The sequence below is a fragment of the Manihot esculenta genome, chromosome 10, assembly GCF_001659605.2.
Source record: "Manihot esculenta cultivar AM560-2 chromosome 10, M.esculenta_v8, whole genome shotgun sequence".
Taxonomy (NCBI): Eukaryota; Viridiplantae; Streptophyta; class Magnoliopsida; order Malpighiales; family Euphorbiaceae; genus Manihot; species Manihot esculenta.
The window spans coordinates 8,231,953-8,253,616 of NC_035170.2; the positions used below are offsets into that span (position 1 = coordinate 8,231,953).

At 32.6% G+C, this 21,664-nt stretch overlaps 1 protein-coding gene and 1 long non-coding RNA gene across 6 annotated transcripts; one reads left to right on the forward strand and one right to left on the reverse strand.

Annotated features, from left to right (window-relative positions):
• The first annotated feature begins 2,208 nt into the window (after positions 1-2,208).
• On the forward strand, positions 2,209-9,192 carry LOC122724790. 5 transcript variants are annotated; one of them, XR_006352236.1, is made up of 6 exons: positions 2,209-2,603; positions 3,649-3,777; positions 4,082-4,268; positions 5,407-5,567; positions 5,642-5,819; positions 7,572-9,192. It is a non-coding gene; the product is annotated as an uncharacterized LOC122724790 (long non-coding RNA). The 5 variants fall into 5 exon arrangements; XR_006352234.1 differs by lacking the exon at positions 3,649-3,777 and having other exon boundaries at positions 7,572-8,021; positions 8,815-9,192; XR_006352235.1 differs by lacking the exon at positions 3,649-3,777 and having other exon boundaries at positions 7,572-7,931; positions 8,815-9,192.
• Positions 9,193-12,131: 2,939 nt separating this feature from the next.
• LOC110624151 (calcium-dependent protein kinase 1) lies at positions 12,132-21,204 on the reverse strand. The gene is made up of 7 exons (XM_021769271.2): positions 19,556-21,204; positions 18,582-18,725; positions 17,837-17,989; positions 16,976-17,091; positions 16,329-16,496; positions 12,749-12,973; positions 12,132-12,412 (listed from the first exon to the last, which is right to left on the reverse strand). Exons 1-7 carry the CDS (start codon positions 20,349-20,351, stop codon positions 12,290-12,292), a joined length of 1,725 nt encoding a protein of 574 aa, XP_021624963.1. The 5' UTR covers positions 20,352-21,204; the 3' UTR covers positions 12,132-12,289.
• Positions 21,205-21,664: the final 460 nt, after the last annotated feature.

Here is a 21,664-nt window from a genome sequence, read left to right on the forward strand (position 1 = left end):
GCGACCCTATAATATTGAAAAACCTCGATTAAGAAAGGAGTAAAGGGAAAATCTAGGCCAAACTCATACTATTTGAGAAAGAATACTAAGTTGCGACCACACTGAGCATCTACTAAATCCCTATTGGGCGAATCAAACAGGGCTATCCTCTCATTGCTCGTGGTAATCCTAAAAATTTCAGTGTCTAAGAGGTCGCGAAGAAGGTGTTGGAGCAAAGAAGAAGAAGTAGTAGAAGAGGCTAAATTTTCCACAGACGAATATTCAATAGAAGCCATGGGAAGAGCGATAACATACCTCAACTCAGCGATGCACAACAACAAAAAGAGAGAATGTATAATCGCAAAAACATAATAGAAGTGGAAGCAACAAACACGAAGTAGATTTTTAAAATCAAAGAAAGATACAAGAAATGACACCTATTAGTTACTTCCTCGAGCCGGTAAAATGATAAATGTAACCTCAACATTTACCCCATTCCCAATCATGTAATAATCGAAAAGGAGATAAAGGGGCACTTGATACTAAAAGAGTTACGCTCTAATAGGCCAATGAAGGTCCATCTGATACCAAGCCAAGTTTATTATAGATTATGGGCCTTGAACGACACAGGACCAAATAATCGTCATAAGAAGCACTAGGCCTAAACTCAACCCCTTTGCGAACCCTTGAAAAAGCCCCTGCGAGCTCGACAACCCAATCTAATTTCACTGACCTGTAAAATCAGCCAAGGACTGAAGGTTCAAAATAATAGGGATCATGTTTCAAAAAGGCCAAACGAAAATTAAATACTTGCTTGACAAGAATCAGAACCTCATACCCACGAACGAGTTATCCACGTGAAAATGACAGTCGGGACAGGGCTTAGGACAGTAGAGACACGCTCGAAAAAGATAAAGGGAGACAAAAATAAAAAGAAAAAAATCAATCAAAGTAAAGCTAAACTTACCAAAAAACACATTAACCGAAGCTCAAACTTGAATCAAGCATCAACTTTTAAACTTTAAAAACATACATTATTTGTTTAAAACACGATATTATATATGAAGTAATATAAGATATTTTATATATTTTGAGATCCTAAAATATTCTTTTTTCTGACATAAAATTTTAAAAATCTAATACTTCCACGCAATATAAAAAGGGATATTTACAATTTAGTTTTTGGATATTACCATTATTAATAAGTCAGTTCCTGTATTTTTAGAAACTTATTAAAACATCCTTATGTTTTCTTTTCGTCAACGAAATAGTCATTCTGTCCTCTTTTCCTTTAAAATTAGATAAAGGGGGAGAGAGAAAATTTTTAAAATCTAATTTTACCCTCAAATAAAACCCTTTATTTAGTCTTTGGATATTGCTATTATTAACTAGTCAATTCCTACATTTTCAAAAATCTATTAAAACATTTTTATCTTTTTTCATATCTATTAAAACGTCCTTATCGTTTCTTTCCGTCAATAAAATAGTCTCCATCTTTTCTCATATCTATTAAAACGTACTTATCATTTCTTTCCGTCAACGAAATAGTCCCTCCTCATTGTTTCTTTCCGTCAATGAAATTTTCCCTCCCTATATTTTCATAAATCTATTAAAACGTCATTATCTTTTTTCATATCTATTAGAACGTCCTTATCGTTTCTTTTTGTCAACAAAATAGTCTCTATCTTTTCTCGCATCTATTAAAACGTTCTTATCGTTTCTTTTCGTCAATGAAATAGTCCCTCCTCCTCCTCCTCCTCCTCCTCAAAAAGGAAGAAGAAGATGATGATGATGAAGGAGAAGAAGAAGAAGAAAAAGAAGAAAAAGAAGAAGAAGGAGAAGGAGAAGAAGAAGAAGCACTACAAAAAAACTGTGAAATTGCGACTAAAATTAGCGACCAAATTTTTTAGTTGCTATATAGCAACCAATTAGCGACCATTCTGCTACTATTTAAATAAAATAATTTTTTTATTTAACAAAATATTCAGCGACCAAAAATTGGTCGTTATGTGGTCGCTATTTAGCGACCAAATATTAAATCGTCGCTAAGTTTAGCGGGAATAAATGGTGCGACCATTTTTGCGATGAAATAGCGACCATTTTTTAGCGGGAATTTTAGAAATCAAATAGCGACTAATTAGTTCGGCCGCTAAATTATCTATTATCAAAACTACGTCGTTTTGATACCCTATTCTAAGCCAACCTCCTTCCTCCTTTTTTTCATTTTACTCGAGTTATACACTGCTTCCCTCTCTCCGTCGGCGCCTCTCTCCCCCGCTTCCCTTCCCATAATTCCCAATCGATGCCTCTCTCCCCCACTGACGACTGCCGGCTGTCAGGAATTAGGATATAAAAAGAATGGAATAGCTCTGACATGGTAACTCCAGTATATTATTAATGGAGTTCTCATTCACCGGACGGACCCAAAATGCTTGCTGCGCCCCTCCAACACAGGAAAAAAAAAAACCTTGATACTTCGCAGGTAGCTTTCGGTTTCTTCCTTTTTTTCGTGCGCTGACTGTTCTTCTCTTCTCTTTCCTCGCTCCTCTCGCTACTATTCAAGGCACTGTACTATCCCTTCCTTGCCAATCTCCTTCTTCCAAGCTTTTAACTGTTCACATCAGGTACTTTTTAGCTCCTTCTTCACGGCAGATCACACCCATTTTAAAATTTTTCGTTTGCATACCACATACCACACTTGTTCATCTTCTGTTTCATGTTTCCTTTGTGGGTTTCGTTCTTTTCTTTATTTACTATTAAATTACTGTTCACATCAGGTACTTTTTAGCTCCTTCTTCACGGCAGATCACACCCATTTTTAAATTTTTTGTTTGCATACCACACTTGTTCATCTTCTGTTTCATGTTTCCTTTGTGGGTTTCGTTTTTTTTCTTTATTTACTATTAAATTTTGGTGGGTTTATTCTATTGTTCTTCTGTTGATCAGACATTGTAATGGGTAGTTGCTACTCGTTAATAATAAGAGTTGATTTATTGCATTTTCTATTCTAATGGGGTTTTGGTCATTAGAGTCAATGTTGGCCAAGGTTTTGATTGGATTTTATATGTATATTTTTTTGGTTATTTTCACTTATGGGTAACTTTGTTCTTGAAGGGATTTTATGTTTAAGTTTTTGAGGTTTGGTGGTGTTTGGATCCGAGCAATGTAGAGCAGTTGCTTCCTTCAACTCATTCTTTTTGTTTATTTGACAAGTTTTGGAATTTTTTGAGTCCTGATAGCCCATGAAATCAGAAGCTGTCGGCTTCTGCTAGGTCTCTGAATCATCTGTAAATTTAGGGTTTCTCTGAGGATGCCAATATAGTTATTACTTTAAATGTGAGTATATCGATTTTGATAATGCCGGTTTGTTGGCAGTGATAAGTTGTTTCCATTGGCATTTAATTTATGTTCCTCCACCTAGTTGTAGAATGTTCTTGTAACATTAGGTTATGATACCAATGTTTAGCAATTTCCCTTGTTTCACTCTAAACCTGATGTGATTTCCATTCTTATGGATTTCTACACACATTAAGTTGTGTATACTTGTGTGCATTTCTTGTGTGAAGGTGTTAGACAATTAGTTTGTAGTTTTTCTCCTTGTTAAGCATCTTGAAGTTTAGATTTGGTGCTAAAATTAGCTGAGGTATGCTTTTGTCTTTGAGTTTCCAGATTTTAAAGTCCGTGTCGAAACTGCCTTTTGCACTTCCCTCTAGGTCAAGAAAGGGAAGAGGGAAGATAAAGAATCAGAAACGATTAACAATCGTCCTCATTTTAATTCAAGAGCTGGTATTTGTTTTGGTAATTGGATCACCATATAGGTTATTGCATTTGTTGGTATGTTTTCCCTTTTATATAAAACGCTAGAAGCTGAAAGGCACCAATGGCCTTTGTTGGCATCTCATGTAGAGACGCATGTTTATGTTTTCCCTATAGTTATTGATGCAAATTTGCAATTCATGCAGGTTTCCTTTTGCTCATTAACAGAAAATGCAGTTATTCCAATCCTTACTTTTCTTATGTTTTCTAGTTTTTTCAAAGATTGGTATTGCTGTTTTATTCTTATTATTTTCCTGTTCTTTGGCGTCCTTTTTTTTTTTTGCAGAATGGCCTTACAATCAGCAAGCAACCCAACTACCCCTAGTGCCCAAGTGGTTGGAAATGCTTTTGTTGAGCAGTATTACCATATTCTTCACACCTCACCAGAATTAGTTTATAGATTTTATCAGGATTCAAGCGTGCTCAGCCGGCCAGATACCAATGGTATGATGACATCAGTGGCAACCATGCAAGTAAGTTGTTAAGTAGCAGATCCCTATTGTTCAGTATAGCTGAGAAGTGAGAATATGAAGGAAAGAATAAAAACAGAAGAGAAAGAAGCAAAGAAAAGACAGAGAGAGAAGTGAAATGATAGAGTTTAGTTGTGATCTAGTAACTGCCTCTAACTAATTTTCCCTCCAAATGATAACTGACTTCTGTTGACTTTTCTTGCTTTCACACCTAGCTTTCGCATCTATTCCTGCACTTCTCGTTATTATCTTTATTCCTATAATTCTTCCTATATAACATGAGTCTTTGGTGGAGGGCTTTTCATGTTAAGCTATTGATCCTATTTGTTTGGTTGGATCCCACCAAATAATTTAGGTGAAGCACCCTATGAGTATCGATTGAACAGAAAACCATATTGGATGGGGAAAAACTGAAAACCTCTTCTGTTTCCAATAAATTGTCTTGTGTGCTCAATCATTTGGTTAGTTCATCATTATAGATGCCCTACTTCTCATGTATTCAATATATGTAGCCTATTTCTCATGTTATTCGGTGGCTGTTTAGGGGCCAGAAAATAATCAATAGGCAGCAATAGTCTATCATGTGATTTGGCTAAACTCAATAAAGTCAAGTGGTTTCTCAGTTGTTATATCCAATTTTAATAGCCAGATCTCTACCACAATGGCTATTTGGTGTTAGTTTTTACAAAAAAATGTTGTCCTTATAAGTACTGGCTTTATGTCAGTGTTCTCTTGATATGCATCTAAGCTGCAGTCACATTTTCGTGTTTTTTGGGATTGTTATGTTTGCGTTTTACCTACAATGCCAAGTTTTGCAGCTGTCCAGAATTTAATGAAACCCTTTTACTTTGGCTTCTGCATATGAGCAAAATTGCAGTTTTACTCTTTTTCAAGCTCTCCTCCACCCCATCAATAAAGAAAGAAATAAATAATGACAAGTACATTCTTCCCCTTAACTACCCCTTTTTAATTTGGTTGATCGTTTTCTCTCCTGGCTAAAATCTTTCTTTCTTTTAGAAAAATTTGAAGCTGATAGATTGTCTTCTTCCTAAGGATTTTTTATCAAAATAATGTTCCTAATTAATGACTGCAGTGCCTGCCTAGTGCAAAGAATTAACAGAGATATTTCTTCATGGGACAGGGTATCGATGAGAAGATACTTTCTCTGAATTTCAAGGACTATAAGGCAGAAATAAAAACAGCAGATGCTCAAAATTGGCTAATGGGAATGATGTTTCTGTAGTTGTTGAATCGACTTCTGCCACTCAAGAGGACACTCCAAAAAAATCTTATGCATCAATTGTGAGTTTATATCTGAAGATTTTTCAGTCAAGGATTTTCATGCATGGCATCTTAATGTTCAATCATTCTTATAGGTTAAAGTGCCACGAGGGAGTTCAGGTCCAACAAAAGTTTATGTACCTACTGTTGCTCTAAAAGTGACTTCTAAGAAGCCTGAGGACCAGTCTGTTTCAGTACCACCTGCCACAGAGCCTGAAGCATCAGTACCAAGTAGCACTGGAACCCCTGACAGTAGCAATGCTCAAGAGGAGAGTAAGTAAACTTTGCTTGTGCATGCACATGAAAACTCATATATGTGTTCCTTTGGCTTTTGTGCTTTTCTTTGGGATGGGATTCCTGGTTGTGATTGCATGTACTTCTTTTTGGAATTTTTCTTCTTTATTCATCATCAACGGGCCTGCCTCCCTTGTCAATTTTTTTGTCTAGCGGCAGTGGCTGCAAAAATCTACTCACTTCAGTAAACTAGGGTACACTTAGGTTGGGTTGTAATATCTAGATAATTTGTAATATTAAAGTTGCATAATTATGCATATTATCAATTTCTTAAAATTTATCATGAATTAATCCAATTCAGTATTTTATTTCAGCTAACCTAAGTTTTTACTTTATTTGAACACAAATTTATATAAAGAGTTTTTTTTTGGTTAATTTATTTTATTGTAATTATTTTATATATCAACATAATTTTTTTTTGAAATAATATACTAACATGATTATATTCAAACATATTTGGGAATTTTTTTATTATATTTTAACTGAAATTAAAATTTTAAAATTTTCTATATACGTATTATGAGATCATAAAACATAAATAATTTATCACCATTAACATCAAGATTAAAAAAAATAAACTTTAAATTTTAATTTTAAAAATATTTAATTATTATTCTCTTCGTCTCATAATTTTTATTCGATTTACTTTTTCATGCATATTATAAAATATAATTTTTAAAAAATATTTTACAACGAAAAATAATTTTCTATATATAAATAATTTTCTATAAAAAAAAATACAACTTTGAATTTACTTTATCATTATAAATGTGTTTATTTTATATCAAACAAAAATACATCATAATGAATGGGAAAATAGTGATTCAAAAGAAAAACGAAATAAAGATGATGAGTTGAAATGAGAAAAATAGGAAATGAGTGAAAAAGTAAATAAAATTAGGTAAAATAAAAAATGATAGGAAAGTAATTAAAATGAGAGGAAAAGAGATACATGGTTATTAAATAAAATAAGAGAAAATAGCAAAATGAGAAAAAATAAAATGAATTGACAAAATGATGTAAAAAGATTAGGAATAAAGAAGAGAAGATTTAGACGTTATAATGGTTGATATCTGACAGGAGACTCACCTATTTTAAATTGGTCAAATTTTTTAATAATATAAAATTACTGTTAAATTAACGATATATTACAACATATCCTTTATTCATTGTATGATCTCCGAACTTGAAGCTTCCTTTATCTAAATAAGTTTTTCATGGAGCAATGACAAGTTTCTTCTCCACAGTCTGTTTTCTTCTTGTCGGCTCTTGATCTGGCTGTGCATATAGGTCTTCGACCTCAAGCTAGCCTCCTCATCTTGTATCTTATCTGTTCAGTTTTGCCTCTTTTCTCCCCTAGTATTTATGTGAGTATTGTTAAGGTATTCTCAGTTGATTGTTGAAGAAGTAACTACCTATGGCTGTTGAGCTTCTAGAAGCAAGGAGTGGCAATGGAGCTTTGCCAGGTCCAAGGTTTAGTTAGGTCTTTGGAATCTAGTCTTTAAGGGCTCAATGCATAATCTGTGTCTACCGTTATTGAGGGTCTAAACTAATTAGGCTGTAAGTTTCTTGAGAAAATCAAATTTATTTGGTTAATGCTGTTACTGTTAGATTGGTAGAACCAAGGCAAAACGTTAAAGTATAAATTTAACTTCTGAACTTTGCTTTGTTTTTTTCCCCCAAATTAACTATCAAATATTTGAAGTTGACAAAATGGTGCAACTAAACCAGGGGAGGATCCATTTGTCAAGAGAAAAGAAGAGAAGAAGAAAAGAGTCGGAAAAACAAGGGAAGAATCGGGTGCAGAACTTGAAACAAGCTGCAGAAGGTGGTGCTTTGCCAAGGTTTTTCCTCTAATAACTTTATTCTCTCATATTCTCTATTCATACTTGAAGTTCGATAACATAGAGTTTCTAAAAATTATAATTGCTGTCACTCCTCTAAGCATCTTTGATTGGTTTGAGCTCTTTTGAATGGGGTCTATTCATACTTGAAACAAGGTTTGATGGCTGCAGACCTTGAGTTTAATGGCAGGCGATCTAGATCCTCCTTGATCGCTGAACAGGCCAGGCGGCGAGCTGAAATAGCCAGGTACTTGTTGAAACTCTGTTCGCTGAAATAGCCAGGGTTCTGGTTTGGTCATTTAGATATTACATCTCCTTTGACTGGAACTCTCTTCAGGTTTGCAATCAAATTTTTTGATAATCAAAATTGGATTGGTTATAATCTTCTTGGATTGGTTCTTAAAATTGGATTGGTTCTTAAGTTAATCTTCTTAATAAGCATGTTTATGTTGTGCATATATGATATTCTTTTCTTTCTTTATTTCTTGGTTAAATCCTGTTGAGTTTACTTTCGTGCTCCTGTGTTGTACTTTTAGGAATTGGACCTGATTTAATCAAATTGGTGAAAATCTTTTGCTACTGTAAATTAATTATGGTTATGTAATCCTCATTTGTTTAAGTAATTTTGCAATCATTTTCTCTCCTTTGTTTTGTGGAGTGTCTTACTGTCTATTTTATTCCTAATGACTGCTTTTTATGAGTGATTTTGTAGAAGCTGGAACCTGTTTTTGTTTTCATACTTGATATAATTTCTTAGGCTCTTGATATAGAACTAGAAGTGCAAGTTTTGCCTGATTGAACTAATTACTATCTGCAATTTTGATAGCAGAGGCTTTAATTGTTTGATATTTCATCTGACAGATTTGTTAGAGGCCATACCCTCTGGCTTTCTGTGTGCAAGCCTCTCTATAGTTGCCCATCACCAACCTGACCTTAATGTAACCCTCAAGGCCCCATGTAAACTATTAATCTGATTATTTGATTATTAATCTGATTATTTGCTATTTGGTCACTTAAAATCAATTTAATGGTTGCTACTTCTGTTAGCTGTTTTTAGTCATTATTCCTTGAAATTCTTACATACTGTACTACTTGTGATTAAAATTCTAACCCCATTTACCTTATGGTAGCTATCATCAAAATTGTGGACAATGATATTGTGTACAGTGATTGGGAGTGATGCAGTGATATTCTGGCCGGATGACTCTGTATATTAAAGTAACTTCCAGATGGCAAAAATTTCTGCACTTGAAAAGATGCTTGTTCGTTGCTTGCTGGACTCGTTCTTTTACAATAGATGTAGTGTGCCTCAGGCACTTGGAACGCTTTGTTGTGTACCAATTAGGAACTGGTTAGACCGCATTAAAAAATATAACTCTGTATAATACAGAATAAGAGAAGTATAAAGGTATATTTTATGATATGAATTTGATACTATTTGGATTCATTATGTATTTTGAGATATTTTAAGTTTCTTAGTGTTGAACTATAATAATGTTTTGAACTTTTAGATTGCAGAATTATGAAATAAAGTTGATGTGTATATATTGTCTTTGATGTTTTATGTATTAAAATGTGTGTGTACATATTGATATTGCAGAACTATAATAAATATTTTTTTGATTTTACTATTAATTTGCGATGAAATAGCGAGTAAATGCTCTTCCCTGAGGCGATCAAATAACAACGAAATAGCGATCAAATTAGCGACCAAAACAGCGACCATTTCACGATCAAAATTTAACGACCAATTTACTTCCACACAGCGACTAAATGCTCTTCACTGAGGCAATTAAATAACAATGTAATAGCGACCAAAACAGCGACCATTTAGCGACCAAATTATTGCGACCAAATCAGCGACCATTTAGCGACCAAATTTTAACAACCAATTTTCAATACATATTCTGCCATGACACCAAATTAGCGACCAAAAAATGGTCGCTGATTGGTCGCTATTTTAGCGATCAATTTCCAGATTGTCGCCAAAAATTTAGCGACTGGCCAAACATCGCCCATTTCATTTTGGTCGCTAAATGGTCGCTATTTCATAATAGCGACCAAATTCTGCCTTTTAGCGACCAAAATTTTGGTCGCTAAATCACTATTTTTTTGTAGTGGAGGAGGAGGAGGAGAAGGAGAAGGAGTAGGAGGAGGAGGAGAAGAAGAAGGAGAAGTAGAAGCAGAAGAAGCAGAAGAAGAAGCAGCAGAAGAAGAAGCAGCAGAAGAAGAAGCAGAAGCAGAAGCAGAAGCAGAAGCATAAGCAGAAGAAGCAAAAGAAAGAGGAAGAATTGATGAAGAAGAAAAGGAGGAGGAAGAGGAGGAAAAGAATGGGGTAATTTGGTCTTTTACTATATTTTTAACGGCAAAAATAGACGGAAGGACTATTTCGTTGACGGAAAAAATATATAAGGATATTTTAATAGGTTTTTAAAAATACAGGGACTGACTTGTTAATAATGGCAATATCTAGGGACTAAATTGTAAATCTCCAATATAAAAATTTTATAATTTAAAGTACAACTTTTTGTTATTATTGGAAAAAATTTGAGTAAATTCAAAGTAAATTTCTACATTTTCTATATAAAAATCAATTTTTGCTGAATTAGAAAAGAAAAAGGAAGTTAAGGGGTTGTACTGATTTTTCATTTTTTATCTAAACAGAGCAAATAGTGAATTTCAATTTAGTTTATGATATGTTGTAATTAATAAATTAATTTATATATTTAACCGTTCAAATAAATTACTTCTTGCACTCGCAGACTAGTTTAGCCTGATGATAAATACATGCATTTAAGTAAATTTAAGAGAGTTCAGATTTTATTCTCCCGATCTCTAATTTTTATTTAAAAAATAAAATAAAATAAATTACTCCTTATAATTTGAATTATTAAATAAAACAGTTTTTGCATTTGATATAATACATGTTTTTTATTACATTATAAAATAAAAACAAAAAATTTAAAATTTCACCAATTATCATCCATAATCAACATCGAGTTAAATATATCACTTCAAATTTTTTATTGAAACAAATAGCTTTTTGTCTTTGAAAACATTTTTCAAAATTTTTTTCTTTCAAATATATAGTTTCAAAAAGATTCTCTGGAAATTTTGCATTAACTTTTATTATTAAAAATATTTATTACAAATATTTCTTAAGAATTTTTTTCAAAAGAATTTTTGTGAAAATATATTTTTCAATGATAGTTCATCTTCTTTTCTAAAGTTTTTAACAAGAATCACATTTTAAGTAATAAAAAGTTTAACCCTCTTTCGTATATCCATAGAAATTATAAAATTTTTAAATATTACTTTTTTTTCTTGAAATTTTGGAAAAAAAAACTCAATAATTTATTGGAAAAAGATTTCTTATAATTTTTTTTTAAAATAATATTTTTTTCTTGATTTTTTTCAAATAAATGTTAAGTAGATTAAGTTATTTGTATAGCTGGTGTAAAATAAAGAAAAACTTATTTTTATATCATTGAAATATTATTACAAAAAATGAAAAAGAGAAAAAAGGTAGGGCTGCGATATGGAAAGTGAGAGGAAGAAAAAGTTTTTGATTTCGGTGGAGGCTGTCATTTCACCATAGAAAAAGTTTTTGACTCTGGTGGAGGCTGTCAATTCACTATTACGATTCTTCCATTCGTGATTTTTTATTTGTATAGCTTTTGTTTTTGAATCTGTTGTGATATGCAGGGTTGTATATGAGATATGTTGGATTTGCATATATATTTTGATTTGGTTGCCGATATTGGAGCCGTTTTCTCTCCAATGAGGCAACTTTTTTTTTTTTTTTTTCTGGTGGAGTCATGACTTTGATGGGTCACTTGTGGTTTTAAAGAAAGACTTGCATATCGATGGTGAGATCTTAGGATCGCACCAGTTTATTTGGTAATCCATGTTCCTTTCGGCTGTTTATCGTGATCTCTATCCCATCTTCTCTTGGTCTTCTATTCTTCTATCAGTACAGAATTTGATTTTTCGGTAAATGTTGATTTATTCTTCTAATTTTTTACTTTTTTTTTAAAAAATAGTCTTGCAGTTTGGTTCATCTCTCTAACTCTAATGACCTCGAAGATATTTCTTTATTTTTAATCATCGCATTGTTGGTTTCTGAATGGAGATGCAAGTGTTTTGACTTGTATTAGGGTTTTGGTTGAGTTGGTTTGAATTTATTTAATTTGATTCGATTTAATTTAATTGAGTTATGGGATCTATTGTATGTAAGCTTCTAGCTCTTATGGGTTTTGAAATACAATATAATTTGCAAGTAAAAAAACAAAGATATAATAAAATTGACACATATTCCTTAGTTTTAATGTTCAATATTCCTCATTTAAATTAAAAGACCTCCATTAAAATTGCATTTTTTTTTTCCTCTTCAGTTTAACATGAAAAAAAAAACCATTGAAAATTAAATTAAAGAAAAAAAAAAAGGTTAATGTGCATGTTTTGAGGATATTTCATACGAAAAATGGAAAGTCTTATCCGTGCAAATGTAAAAGCTAGCCTGATTCTTAACTTGATCCCCTATACAACCTTTAGTTCCACAAGAAGGAAAAATAAAAGAAAGAAATCAACTCTTTGCCTATGCAACTAGAGCTTGAGAGCATCTCTAAATCCAATGCTGAAACTATTTTCCAGGCCCTTCCTATTGGCACCTCCAACATTTCCTTTTTGCATCATAGCCACAAACTCATTGTAATCTATCAGTCCATCCTGCAAAATTTATACACAACACCATGATTCTGGCAAATCAATATGCAAAAAATTCAATGGACTTTAAATTGCACTCTCAAAAGCGCTCTTAATTTTCTCAAAGGGAATACCAAGATTTGATGACAATATGAACAGAATCGAATTCTTGACCAAAACTTAAGGTTTCAATAAAGCCATTAATCACCAATTAAAATGCAGGAAAAACTTATCTAAACTCAGTTCGCGATGTATGTAAGGCACAAACAAATTATACATTTAGGAATGTATTTTTTAAGTCCCATCCCATCTTCAGCTGAATAAAATGTTGTATGCTACAGGGAAAAAAGGATTACTTACATTGTCCTGATCAACTTCTCTAATCATTTCTTCCAAGCGAACATCTTCTAAGCCAAACTCCTCGCAAGCTTGTTGAAGCTCATCTGGAGTAATATAGCCACTTCCATCCTTATCAAAATATGAAAATGCCGCAAATAGATGATCTTCTCTCTCAATTTTGTTAAGATGCAATGTTGCAGCTAGAAACTCCCCATAATCGATTGTGCCACTATTGTCTACATCAGCCTGTAATTAAGAGGTAAGAGAATTTTTAGAACAAACCTAATGCATAAATTAGGCTCTGCACTTATCTTTTATTTTCAACTTCTTGCACCTTTCAATTTATTTACTTTTATATAATTTTCTCACTTAAATAACATACAATTGAATAATTCATCATAAAGTGAAAAAAAATATAAAGTAATATAATTTGTCATTTTCATTGATAAATGTGAAATTTGTGTATTAGTTACAGAAATTAAAATGAAAAAAAAAAAGAAAGAAATGTGAAACAAGTCCAAAAAAATTGAAGGGTGGAATGGATCAAAATGAAAGATGATATTTGTAATTCACTGTCAAACTCCATCATACAAGAAAATAGAATAAGCAACTAGATACAGAATTGAGCATGCAAAAATAACAGAGTTAAAATAGTTGTTTTCCTTGGTTAACAATATGAAAATAGTTGTTTAGTAGGAAAGGAACATATGCAATTTGTGTATTGGAACTCACAAAATGCCCCCGTCGAGCTTACATACACAAACACATGCACATTTCTGTATCTTATAATGTAACGATATTTTTTCAATATTTGGCTCCATTTTGTTTCATAAAAAATAATTTGATTATGGAAAATATTTAATTGAAAAATTCTTGGGAAAATAATTCAACCTTTGTTGTTTGGTTGTAATGATTAAAATCTAACTAGAAATAAGTTTTTTGGCATTTGAAACACATTAAAAATATTAAATTTTTCTTTCAATATTTGAGACTCTAAATATGTTTAGACTTGCAAGAACAATTTTTTCTTCTTTTAGTCTCAGATGTACCACTTTATTGGGCATGTTTAGGCATCACTAACGGAACCTTGAAGTGCGTCAAACACAAGTATGTAAGGTGAAAGAAGCATAATGATCATATGAGACTTAAGCATTTGGGATTGATTGGATTAGGGGAACTAGACCTAACTAAGGTGAAGAACACTTTGCCCAAATAAAGAAATTCAACTCAAATTCAATATAAAATGTTTGCAAAGTTGAAGATTGGAAGAATGAAAAAAGGTTAGGCCTTTCTTTTAACTTAAATTCATGGATCCATTTTCAACTATTATTTATTCACTTCTGTAAATTTATAAATGGAATATTTTATGATTTTTTTTTATGATTTTTATGATCCTATACGAGTTAGGAGTCAATTTGACATTATTAGCTAATAAGCTTCTTCTAGATGGAGATAGATTTTAGATGGCCATTGATATGGTCGAATTTTTTTATTATAAATAGTTGGATTTTTCTTAAATCTCTCTTCCTTATTTTATGCCTTGAATTAAGGAAGTAAGGTTTATATTCTTTCACAAGTTTAAAATACTCAAGTATAATTACTCTAATAGTATACTAGTAAGGTTTAGTAATTTATCATCATTAGAACTATGTAGTGAACCTATAAACAAGCCTCGTAATTTTCAGTTATTAGTTAATAATATTCAGATTTGCAATCTTGTTTTTTCTTATCGCTTTTAGTGAAGTATGAGCAAATTTTCAACATATCATCCTTCTTTGTATGTGGCGTCCAAGAGGGTGCTATTTCTTCTTTGTAACAATTTCTTCTAATAAAGGAGAATTAATATCCTAACATATCCTTTTTTTTTGTTTTACCTTTCTTTTTTATGAGATTGTGTCAGAACCATTAAATTTTAAGCATTCGCCGAATGTACCTTAGAATTTCCAAGCTACTAAACGATCTTCTTTATTTGTTTATCCTGTAGGCACATCAAAAGAATTACAAACACAAAAAAGGGTATATTGCTGGTTATTCTTGTTGTTAATATGCTATTGGCAGTTAGCTATAGATGATCACAAGACTAACAGATACGTGCTTTTGTTGCCTTGTAGGCAACATGGAAAATTTCCCTCAGCACCTTAAAAGCTAGAAAACATGGAAAAAAGCTTTTAGGAAAAATAGTCTTTATAAAATAAGACTTGTTTAGTGTAGGAAAATCCATGGTCACATTTAACTGTACACGAAGTTTTCAGTTTTCCAAGTTTCTGCTTTCTTAGAATCTTCTATTTTCATTTTTCAACAAGAAAGTTGAACAAAAAAGGGAAAAATTTTCCCAAATAACCTTGCTTTCATAATAATGGAAAATAGGAAAACAACAAATCATGCCCAAGAATAAAAGATAACTGCTCTGTCTTTTGAAAAAGTAAAAGCTGAAAGATAAGTTCATACAAAAGAAATGGAGCGCAACTGGCACACTATGCAATTATAACATTTCTAACAAAGTGAAAGGGAAAGTCTTAGGAATATGGTCAACAGCTAAATTTTATGGGAGTCAACGTTGGGCATCTACGGTCTAACATAGTCCAAGATGAGTATGGTAGAAACGCAGAAATTAAGATGGATGTCTGATAACATGATAATAGATAAATAACCATATCCTCATAGAATGCATCAGTCATACATTGGAGACAAAATGAGAGGGATCATTTAAGTTGGTCATGCCCAAAGTAAAATTCCAAATTCCCTAGTATGGGAATGTGATAAGTTATTAGAGGAGTAAGAAGGCAAAGGGGGAAACCTTAGATGACATGGAGGGAAATACAATTAAAGAATTTATAATTTTAAAATATTAATGTAGACTTCATGTCTAACAAGTTGAATAGTGACAATTCTGCAAAGGATACATATAGCCGACCCCAACAAGTTTGGGGTTAAGACTTGGTTATTGTTGAAAAAATGAAGGCTCTTGTTAATTGAGCAAGAAAAAGTTTAAACATAAAAGAAAGAGATTATAAAGCAATTGATATATTAGGATCGAGAAAGGAAAGGTAAAATAGAAGTCTTTGAAGGAAAAGAGAGAGGGAGGGGGATTGGAAGCATTATGGTTAAGGGAGTATAAGATAATATAAAGAAAAGAAAAAGGTAAATAGTGTTATGCACAAAAAAAAAACGTAGAGAGAATATAAAGAGAAAGTAAAAACATAATAATAGTAGAAATAATGATAATAATAATATTAATACATTGAAGTGTTGAGACTAGAGACCAAAGCCCAGTCCTCCAAGCTGACGACACGAAAAACAGGATGCCATGTTTTACATTTGGAAGCTAAGCATTTCTTATTTATATAAACAAGTGGAAAATATGTTTTAAGTAGTTTTCCGAGCGTCATTGTGAACTTGAGAAATTTGAAATAAAGCTTCCTAACTTGTTTTGTCATTAGAAATTTTGTAATTCAAAATAAAATTCTGTTTTAAGAAAGTGATGGTAGAAAAGTATGTTTTGTGAGCATATGAAATTTTCTTTAATCCATATATATATAAATAAGAGAGAGAGAGCAAATTAACTATGCTTGCAAAACTACATGATAAAAAAAATACTTACTGCTTGCATTAGATCATAAATTTCGGATTCGTTGAGATTTGCTCCAACTCTTTTCAATCCAGCCTTAAGCTCCTCAAAACTGATTGTACCACTATCATCGGTATCTATCATCTTAAACATTTCTTTTAGCCCAGCTATTTCTTCTTCAGATAGGCACTCTGCAATGATCTGTTGGTTGCAAAAAATTAACTTGTTTTTCTATGAACCAGGAATTGTGGTGTTACAACTGTGCAAATCAAGTGATATGTTATGTAAAGCTAAATCAGTTACCCAATTCCAGAAATTCTAATCATCTTGTAGACAAAACCACTTCAGGGTTTATTTTTCTCTTAATCCATGTCTAGTGCAATTAGAGACTTACTGATGAAATCAAACTTTTATTATTATGACGATTTAATTTTTCAACATGAAGTTTGGAACTTCAAATTTCTAATAAGAAGGAAGTATATAGAATTTAGGATTTTAATATTATTTAGGCGGTAGTATTTTATTTCGAAAGAAATATAGATCTGGTTCCTAATTATTATTTACTTAGTATTTATTGTCTAGCATTCCAAATCCTATTGATTATAATTGATATTGAAAATTAACAAAGTGCTGAGAATTTCTTTCTCACCCCTTTTTTCTATTGGTTCTACATTACTTACTCTAAGGGCCATTTTCTTCAGCTTGTTCATAGCAGAAAATTGCTTCATTCGGCTTAAGACAGCGGAATCCAGAGGCTTATCAGGAGCTACACCATCTTCCTGCACCCATGGGTGGCCTGCATGGAATTGTGACCACTCATTAGCCATGAAAAGAAAATTGCAGCCTGGATATACAGATGTGCTTTCAAATATATTCTTTTTCCTAACAGAAAAGAGCAAGAGCTCTGAGTCCAGCCTTCCACTCAGTTACAGAAAACCCCACAACAATTCTGCTTATATATGTCACCACACACATATATATGTTCCTTCTTTGCTGAAAATTGTTGCATGATGCTGAAGTTCCATATTCTCTATAAAAAGCTTAGCAGACTTGAGTTGAAATACTGTAACTGCCTTACAAAGGATTCAGAATTTTAATAATCCAAAAGATATAATTATCACACCAAAATAAGTTGTAGCAAGGCCAAAGAAACAGCCACGAAAGCTTTTCTTTTTCATTTTCCCCCCTCATTTTTTGTGTATGTAATGGGGGTAGGGAGTGAAGGAGACGTTGTTGGTCTGAGGATAGACGGTGTTCTTTGAAGTCATCTCAACTTGAATTAGCAAAGCCATTGTGAATGGAGTTATCCAAAGTGATATTCATCTCCTTTAGCAAAAAAAAAAAAAAAAAGAAAACAGGCAGATGAACTTCCATCTTGTATCTGTGAATGACAACTTGGGGAAAATGTTCAATACTACATGACTACAAAACGTTTTATTGGTCATCTATTCTTTTCTTTTATTTGACCAGTAGTCAGAAAATCAGCAGTTTAATCAAAGGGAAGGGGGATGGGAGGTAAGAGAATAATTAATCGGACTCACACAAAACTTCATGTGCAGTTATCCGTCTTCTAGGATCTCGCACAAGCATTCTCCTTACTAAATCCTTAGCACCATCTGAGATACTAGGCCAAGGTTCAGAAGAGAAGTCTAGATCACCATGAAGGACCTGTTCAAAGATGCCCTGCTCGGTCTCTAATAATAATGAGAAGGAAAAAAGCAAAATAAGAAACAGGAGAAATTGGTTCCAAAGAAATTAATATATATGATATTTGCATATATGGATTCAAGAATTAAGCATCCCTGAAATCATGTATAAAAATGCACTATTTGGCATTGGTATTTCAAAGCTTTAACTTTGAAATTCATAAAAAGCCAAGATTTCTTGTCATCGCATGAATGGGAAGCAAACTCAATCATGCACACAAAATCAAAGGAAACCAATACTACAATATCTGTTAATAACATCATTTAATTAACATTATTGTGTGAACTAAAATTAACCAGTTGGCTTACACCTCAGCTGGCACCAATGTCTGTTGATAACATCATTTAATTAACATTATGAAGTGAACTAAATTAACCAGTTGGCTTATAGCTCAGCTGGCACCACACTAATGTCAGAATGGTTGTGGCTTTGAGACCTGCAAGGGCCTTTTTTTATTTTCTAATACTATTTGCACCCATGGAATTCTGATATCCAGTGACATGAGGTTATTACCCTACAAATGGGTGAAAATGGGTATCGACAAACTATTGAGTAGTTGATAACTAAGAAAACTCTAACCTGCCCAAAAGGGAGGAACTCCACTTAACAGAATGTAAACAATTACTCCAGCACTCCATACATCTGCTTCTGGACCATATTGTTTTTTCAGAACTTCTGGTGCGACATAGTATGGGCTGCCAACCACATCACTAAATTTTTCTCCTGCAAAGGTTTAAAAAAAAAAAAAAATTTAGTAATCCAAGTCAAATCTATGGCTTTTAGGTACATGACAGGTCACATAATCAAAATTAACTGCATGCTAATAATGACAACAGTAACTCATAGTTTTATGAGTTAGTTTATGGTCATCTCATAGAAACTCTTCATAATCCAATCTAAACCACTTCTACTGACTGGCAAACAAATATTCTCAGCATCAATAACTTTGTTCATTTCCTATACATGGTTACGAATCACTTTGCATCTTCATAGTATGCACTTGCAGTCAGCAGTGAGTGAATAAGAAATGCAAATACAAAAAGTCAATTTATGGGGAATTTAGTAACTTCGCAGATGATATAATGGAATTGAGTTGCAATATTAGACATTAGAATACAAGGTAATAATGATTTAATCAGTTCAAAAATGTGAAAGTCAAAAATGCTAAGAGCCTATTGAATAGATATGCCATTTCAGAATTAAAAGTGTTTATCTTTCAATATATAGTTCTGCTAGGAATTTAGATGACAAAAAGTCCAAAAGATTTAAATCACATCCACAAATTGCCGCAAATTACATAAATAAGCCACAATATTGAATTGATCTTAATAAATAAAAACAATGCAGTTTAGTATAATTGAGAACATCAAGCACATAGCTAGGTGTTCAGGGGAAAAAGCTTTTGCTTTGGATGTTTAAGAGAATGCAGCACACTTTAATTAACCATAGAATACAATCATGCTAAGTAGTCAGCAACTTATCAGCAAAACGAATGGCAAATTAACATAATTCCGAGAATAGCAACTACAAAAAATATAAACATCAGAATATACCTGGCTTGAAGAAAATTGATAAACCAAAGTCTATTGTTTTAAGAAGCGAGTCCTCTTGCTGATTAACAAAAAGAAAATTCTCAGGCTTAAGGTCTCGATGCATCACACCTAATGAATGGCAAGCCTCTACTACTCCAACTATTGTCCTAGTGAGCTCAGCTGCCTGTCTTTCTGAATAATGCCCACGCTGAACAATCCTATCAAAGAGCTCACCACCTGCACAAAGCTCCATAACAACATGTACTGCCATTGCATCCTCGTATGCTTCTTTAATGGATATGACATTAGGATGACCAGCCATATGGTGCATTATCTGAATTTCCCTTCTAGCATCCTCCACATCCTCATCAGTCAACAATTTTCTCTTTGCAATAGATTTGCAAGCATACTCTTTCCCTGTTGCTTTATCTACACAAAGAAACGTTGTCCCAAATTGCCCTTGCCCTAGTTTCCTGCCCAAACTATAGAACTCCTTGAAATTGCCAGTTTTAGTTAGCAAAACAGATCCTACTTTGAGCCCCGCACTAGACACTCTTTTCATTTGAGGGGCTTTCTTAGGTTTCGAGGGTTGTTCCGGTTTCTCAGGTTTTTCTGGTTTTGGCATCACTATTTGTTCTGGGGGACTATTTTGGACAGGCAAAGGTGATTCAGGTTCTTTAGATGTTGTTTCACGGACAGATTCTTCATTAGCCTGAGAAATACAGTCCTCCGGTGATCGGGACCGCCACATTGCAGCAGATACAGACTGAAAAAATCCATTCTTGGAAATGCTAGGTCCTACACAAGTATTACCCATCTGTCTCCTTAAGCAATCAATCACTTCTAAAATCTTCCTCCAACTCCAACATCAAGATCTAATCTCATCTATCCATATTATCACAATCCACACACAATTGATCTCAACTTTGAAAACTAAAAAGAGTATCGATCAAACTAAAAGCTTAACTTGTAGCCTACGAAATGAAAGCGCAAGAGATACTATGAAAGGCAGGAAGAACAGCAAATAGAAGTAATTACCAGCTACTTCGTTGAAAATTATTTGTTTCTATCATCAACAATCATCTAAATCGAGAAAACTGTAGTTAAAAACAAGAACTATCCAAAAAAACAGAAAACATATGAAGAAATCCAAAAAAGGGACCTCAAAATTCTGAATCAGTAAGCAACTCAACTTTCTGATCTGATCAAATCTATCATTAATACGATCCCAGAAGCTACAAAGCAAGACCCTCGACCGATTGGATCTAGGAAAAGGTCAACAACAAAGTAAAATCTCTTGACAGGAACTAAGAAGAAGTCTACAAAAATAGGAAAAACAAATAAATGAATAAATAAAGCAAGGTTTCCCAAAGTCGAAAAGAAAACAAAAAGAAAAAATTATAGACTGAACAAAGTAATTAAAACACCACTACCCAAGTGAGAAAATGAAGGGAAAACAATGAGTTTGAGAAGAGAAATGAAAAAACTTGGGTGTAACCAGGTCCTCTGGGATGAATTTAAAAAAATGGAGAAGGAAGAAGAGTGGACAATGCGTGGGGGAGGATAATGACGTTTTTGGTGAGTTGTGAGCGTCCCTGTCTCTGTGGTTTTACATGAAAGGTCTTGGGCCTTATTTTTATCTAGAAAAATATGATAGGATACGTTTGTTTCAGACAAGAATATGGAGGTCGTGTCAAAGAGTTGGGGCGTTGAAGCAAACGCGTAGCTTCGGCTTTTGGATAAATCTAATATTTGAATACCCGTGCATCGCGGTTGATTGTGTTAAAGCGAGCTTATATGGGTCCACCAAACTCCATGACTCATGAGTTGTGGCGTCCATTATCTGATTTAAAATCAAATTAAATTGTATAAATTAAAAATTAAAATTTTAATATTTATAAAAATTAAATTAAATTAATTTAATAAAAAATCCAATTAAATTAAAATTTGATTGAATTTTTTAGTAAAATTTTAAATTTTTAAATTTTATTTTTAATATTTTAAAATTTAATTATAATATTTTAATTTTAATATAACCTAATTTTTTTATATTATTAAAAATAATATATTATTATTATCAGTTTAATTTAATTTTTTATTAAAATTAAAATAATTAAAATTTTAAAATTA

What these genes read in the sequence shown, in the direction of transcription:
- LOC110624151 (XM_021769271.2), bottom strand. Translation starts at nt 20,351, where the DNA reads ATGGGTAATACTTGTGTAGGACCTAGCATTTCCAAGAATGGATTTTTT. An exon ending in ATCAATTTTCTTCAAGCCAG is followed by an intron (nt 18,726 to 19,555) that starts GTATATTCTGAT and finishes AAACCTTTGCAG; the next exon opens with GAGAAAAATTTAGTGATGTG. An exon ending in GAGAAGTTGATCAGGACAAT is followed by an intron (nt 12,413 to 12,748) that starts GTAAGTAATCCT and finishes TAAATTTTGCAG; the next exon opens with GATGGACTGATAGATTACAA.